This window comes from Micropterus dolomieu, linkage group LG10, assembly GCF_021292245.1.
Source record: "Micropterus dolomieu isolate WLL.071019.BEF.003 ecotype Adirondacks linkage group LG10, ASM2129224v1, whole genome shotgun sequence".
NCBI lineage: Eukaryota > Metazoa > Chordata > Actinopteri > Centrarchiformes > Centrarchidae > Micropterus > Micropterus dolomieu.
Window position 1 is genome coordinate 13,981,096 of NC_060159.1, and position 6,113 is coordinate 13,987,208.

At 40.8% G+C, this 6,113-nt stretch overlaps 1 protein-coding gene across 1 annotated transcript in view; it reads left to right on the forward strand.

Moving 5' to 3' along the window:
- Positions 1-1,547: 1,547 nt before the first annotated feature.
- LOC123978182 (steroid hormone receptor ERR2-like) overlaps positions 1,548-6,113 on the forward strand; it is a 76,256-nt gene continuing 71,690 nt past the window's right edge. Inside the window, exon 1 of the mRNA XM_046061340.1 lies at positions 1,548-1,658. Coding sequence (XP_045917296.1) covers positions 1,657-1,658 — 2 coding nt within the window. The 5' untranslated portion in view covers positions 1,548-1,656. The remainder of the gene's footprint in view (positions 1,659-6,113) is intronic.

Consider the following 6,113-nt stretch of genomic DNA (forward strand, 5'->3'; position numbering starts at 1 on the left):
AGTAGACAGACTTCACCATCTGACCACATACACACACAGTCAGACTGCTTAAGACTGGCTAGACAGTGTCAGACAAACCCCAAATACTAAGCAGCATCCTGCCAGATTTCCCTACTACAGGCCACTGAGAAGCCAGCACAGTAAAGTCTGCTTCGTCTGAGGGTAACAAGCCCATGACTCATACTTGAGAGTCAGTTGGATAGGAATGCTAACAGGAGACCCCTAAAACCCACACCAGCGGAGACAATGATGTGTGTCATAGCCGTACAACTCAAATGAATCATTTGATTTGTCCAGCATCTGTGTTAGTCATCAGTTGTCTTAATACATGTACATAGGAAAGGAATATAACGCCGGCTAGACGATGACTTAAGGTGAGATCACGTGGATGCAGCAAAAGCTTGCCTGTCACTTTGTCATTGTTGTGTGTCTGAGGTTTATGATTTTTATCTTCTAGGTGATACAAAGTACAATGCCGAAATTCATTACATGGCAATTATCTGCACAGTTTAAGGCTCATCTATGTGTTGTGCTTAAGTTTGAAGCAGTGGGCAACTTTGCTTGTTGGCAGCTGCAAATTGCTACAAATCAGTCAATCAGTCAGTTTATTATTTTTCTCAAATGGGCAATTTGTGCTGCAGCAGGCATATTAACACATAACAAATATCAAAGAAAATATTACATGAACATACAATATAATACAGAAACACACAACAGTGAATCTATATACTGGGTTCCTTACACCAATGTAACGGTGGTCGTCCTAGCTTATCTGGAGCAGGCCATAAATGTCCCCTATTGCTACCCAGGGCCTATAAATAATATTAAAAATTAATGTCTGAACAATTTTAATGTTGGTATACTCACAATCTCCTGGTCTCAATCAAGGCTCCTCACTTTTCTAAAATACTGTCCACTAAAGTCTGAATAGCAGAGTTACTGCCCATCTTCTGCTAGGCCTGCATGATGAAAACCAACCTTTTCAGACTACACCTAGACATGCCATGCTAGCAAAAAAGTAATGCAAGACTATGTCACGTTTGAAAGAAGAAATAACATATTATTTCTCAGACAAATTAAAAGATCAAATCCTAAACAATAAAATGTGCACCACTGATCAGTTCAACCCACTCAGGGGTGTAGCTGCAGTAGCTTATGGTTGCTAAATGTTAGCCAGTATTAGCAAACTTTAGTTAGATATCTTTACAATGGACGTTACTAAGCCAGTTTGTTGACTTTCCACTGTGACACTATATTTTACCTTTCACCATTATCCTGTTCTTGTTGCAACAGTGGTGTTCAACAAAAGTTAGTCTCGCTTTAAGTGATTGTGCTGCAGCACAAAACTTTTTTTCACATATTTGATGACATCCACCTCTTGTTCCAATAGAGGTTGAATGCGCTTATTTTTCATAGTCACGCTTTACAAAACAGCTGCTAAATTAAAGTAATGTAATTACATTTATTTTGACAAATCTATTTAATTCAATTTCAATTGTTGTTGTTTTTTTGGCCAATAAGGGCAGGAGACCTTCAAACCAGCTGAGAGGCACACCTCCCTGACATGGCTAAATTGTTAGCAAACAGGTGCTGCTTGCATGAGACATGGAGGGCCATCATCATCCCATCGAAGTTGTGTCTCTGGCTACCTGATTAATGTAAGTCCAATATTCACTTTTTTTTTACGTCTGTTTTTGTTTCCACCAACTCCTAATTGAAATATCTGGGTCTTAGCATGCTAGTGTCTTCAACAGCTTGTTGCTAACTTTGTTGTTTGGTGCAGCATTAATCAGAGGTTGTTTGATTAAAACAGGGTTGAGGAGGAAGAAGACAAAACTAAAAAGTAAATGTGTTGGCTGTGAAAAAAAATGTGCTATAAGAAGGTAAAAAGCTACGAGATTCCTTCATATTCTACAATTGATTATATATAAAAAGATGAATGGAGTTCGAAAGAAAAGTGCTGAAAAAACACTTTTCGCCCAAATATTTACATTTAGTTGTTTCTTTTTTTCTCCCAAAAAATCACCTTCTGTTTTTGTCTGAAATGGTCACAGCTGGGTCTTTGGCAGGCCTCTGTGACAGCTTGCTCCCATAAGACGGCACATTGTGGCGGTCTGATGTCACAGAGGTGAAGACTGTTCACTTTACATCTGGGTCTAAAGGGGTGGTGATCTGCTGAGTTAAGGCCTTTTTGGAAAGCAGAGGACAAGGTGTCATTGGGCTTCTGCATGAATATGAAATAGCGACGCCCCTGATGTTGATTCACACTCCAGACAAATACTGTCAAAGCTAAGGCTAAACACACTTAGCATTTTTTGATTAGCACTAAGTGCGAGTAAGACGGCAGAAAGTTGCTGGGCTCAGTGATGCTTGTTGTGATTACTAATGGCAGGGTTTGTGGAAATGATTGATGGCAAGAGGCTGTCACCGATTCCAGTTATGATTCAGCTCAGTTTAATCATGTTACCAAGCTAGGGATTTTTTTTCAGTGACCTAAGTTTCTTCATTTTCAGTGTTTTTATGCTGTAATTAATTGTTCTTTTATACAGCTTTCACTACTATATGAAAACTTTACAACAGAGGAGGAAAACAAGAGTTTTTCAGTCCTTCTCTAGTTCATCCCTCACTCTTCAAAATAGCAAGAATTTCAAACAAAACCACATCAGGCCTTTTTCCATTTCCCTCCAACTTTAACCCTCCACACCCCCACCTCTGTATTCCCGTAAGTGCTGCAAGTTGGATAATGAGGAAATTGGCCTTTGGAATCACGGCAGCACGCATGGCAGAGAAAGTGTCAAAATAAGAGAGAAAACAAAAAGGGGCTCTTTTGGAAATTGTCCAATTAAAAACAGACATTGGACAGTAGATATGAAAGGCCAGAGGTTACTGTCTGTTTTCTGGTTTGGAATTACAATGTTGGATTACAATGATGGTGTACAACTGCTCTCTCTAAGACAGACATGATGTAGGTTTGTAGCTCACACATTAGTAGCATGCACGCAAACACAATGGTAATGTGCATGTATGCATTCTCTCTCTCTCTCACCCACACATACACACACAGAACACTGGCCAGGTTAGTGCTGGCCTCCTCATTGAGAGTCTAGACAGGAAGCTGGTCCATGCCAGATTAGGGATTTTCTCCCTCACATTAGTTTTACACACACACACACACACACACACACACACACACACAGTTACACTGCTACCAGTCATCTTCTTTCAATATGTCTGTGTGTATTGTGTTCTTGGATGTGTGTCAGACAGCGGGAAAGAGACAAAAACCTGGAGGTAAAAACAGACATGGTGACAGAGGCCTGTTTGTACGTAGGTTTGTGTGTTTATGTGCTTGTCTGTCTTTATTTGAACAAGTCTCACACAAATTAAAAAACAATTCGGCCACAAAGAAACAGATTCTACGTTGAAAGCTTTTTTTAAACTGTATTAGTCATTTTTCCTCTACTTTCCACCCATTCAAATGACGAGTCTGAGGCGCAGTGTGAAAAGTTCAACTTGTCCTTCCCAGGTACAGGGGCACACTGCATCCTGTAGTGCTTAGCTAAATTAAACCGAGCCCCTACTGTTCTCATCTGCTCACCTGTAGCTCCTGCCAGGCCTTGGTCATGACCTTTGAACCCACACAGATGGGTCTGCATAATAAGACACGAGCACACACGGCTAAGTGCCATCTTGGACATGTTTGATGGGAAGCTATACAGGACTAGGAAAGTCTGAATACTGTATGTATTGGAATGCTAATGTGTTGACCTTTCTGAGCAGGTGAGGGCGTGTGTGAACGTGTGTGTTTCTATATTTCTCTCTGTGGGTTTGACTGAGCTTGTGAATGTATACAGGTATTAATAAAAGTGTGTGCTTACTGTACACAATCTTTGTCTCTCTGTGCGTGGTTGGCCTGAGGCCAGTGGCCCCTGTGCCCTGTGTATGGCAGGCTGTACTTTTCACTCAGAGTATGAATATGCATGGCCTCCTGGCTTGTTAGACATAGACATGGATTTTAAAAAGCTTTCCTTAAAAATGTACATTTAGCTGAAACAGTTCATTTTCAAAGAAAATCCGCCTGGCCTCCAAAGTGTATTTAAATTTGCCATTGTCAAAGGAAGAAAACAATGTTTTTTCTTTAAGAAATAGTTCAGTTTGGGGTGAATTTCACTGTTTTTCCTAGATACATTTTTGTGACCCTGTGCTCAGTTTGAATGTATGTTGAATTACTGTTTTTAGAGGGGTTGCTCTTTGATCCTGTAGACTATGAATTTAAATGAGCAAATTTACACAGACATGGAAAAATGTCTCACTCTAAATAAGTAAGTAACAAAACAGTGAAATAAACAGTTCCCCCAAAACTGAACCTCCTTTACTCTGTCAATTCAGAAGATCCCTGCTGTGAATTCTGCCTTAATCCGCCTGTGCTCCACCTCAGGACGTGAAATATTTGTTGACACAAAGCAAGCCAAATACTTTTTTCATTATACATATATAAAGTTTAAAGTGCTTTTTTTAAATGGAAGTCATCTCCACCCAAGTCCTTCTGTTCGACACCCCCTGAATATATGAGCATATTTACACCTTGTCTTAGAGAATATATGACATATGTGCACTGGCCACTGCTGCATTAACAGTATATTTCTTCCCCTTCCTGGTTCAGTCTGTGAAATGGTTCTCTTCATTTCCCACATGAGTGGTTTTCTTATCATCAGGCCCCCTCTCGCCTGCCCCAGGGGCTGAGTTAAAGTCGATAAAACACCCAAATATTCTGTTAAACATGGGCGGCCTCTGCCATGTCGCCGCTCCCTGCAATGCCTCCTGGGTAATTATGGTAATAACTCAGCCGTCAGAGGCGAGGCCAGAGGCCTGGGATGACGAGGTCAGACCGGAGAGCCCGAGACGAGAGGAGTGGTGGCGGTGGAAACGGGGCTTGGCGGGGTCAAGGGGAAGCGGGCGGGGCTCTCAGCGTAGCTATCCCATAAACCCTTGCTGTCACATCAGAGGCCGCTGGATGTATGTGGACATTCCCTCTGATCTGTCCTCCTCAACAATCCAGATGCTGATGAGGGATGATGACAAGTGTTTGAGTAGCTTGGGTATTTGTGCGGCCTTGACTGACAGACGCCTGGTCTAGTAGTCGGTAGGAAGGTCAAAATGTGCCTCAGTTTGGGCTGTCGGGCTGTTGAAACTAGAGATCGCTAATTGTTGTGAGACGTTTTACTGCAATGGCAAATATTGATGTGGTTTTGAAAAGCAGATTGGGCAGACCACCATGTTATTATTTTTTTCTTCACTGAGACAGAAAATTGAGAAAGGCACAGGACAAAATGTTCTGTTGGAATCTGATCCATTATGGGTACACGTGGTCCCAGAGACGGAGGTGTACACCATCACTTTCAGAAATTAAAATCGACTTCTTTGTATTCTCTGTATTGTCTGACTGCTTGCACACTCTGACGACAATCTCTTGTACGATGAATAACTGAGAAACAGAACAGACTCAACTTCAATAGATTCTGTATCTTATCATGTTAGGCTGTGAAAGATGATTCAAATATTTGAATCATCTTTCACAGCAAACATGTAAATATGAATATCTAACATGTATAATCAGACACCTTTACTTTATATACCTTATAGTTTTTATACAGACTCTAAAATGTTCAAGTTATTGAGGTGAAGGTTACAACTAACACTGTGTTTTACTACTAAGTTGGTATTTCTCATTTTATTTCTTGTAGCGATAGAATTCTTTGTCAGTCAATTTAAACATCAGATAACAGAAAAATACAAATACTGTACAATCGTTATGTCACTGCAGTGATAATGTATTTTAAGAGAATTTAAAGTCAGTGTATTTGAATTATTTTGAAAGGTAGAAGGATTAAAATAGAAACATCATTACAAAGTAAAAGCACACAGTGAGTCACTGTGTTTTGTGTGCGTGTGTGTTTCTGTCAGCGTACTCTTGCATGTGTGGCCCGAGCCCTTCTTGCATAACCTATATTTAGACTCAAAGTTATGCTAGACGAACAATGACAGAAACACAATATTCCCCCCCAATTCTGTCCAATTTCTGGTTGGGGGGGGGGGGGGGGGCGGGGCCCACA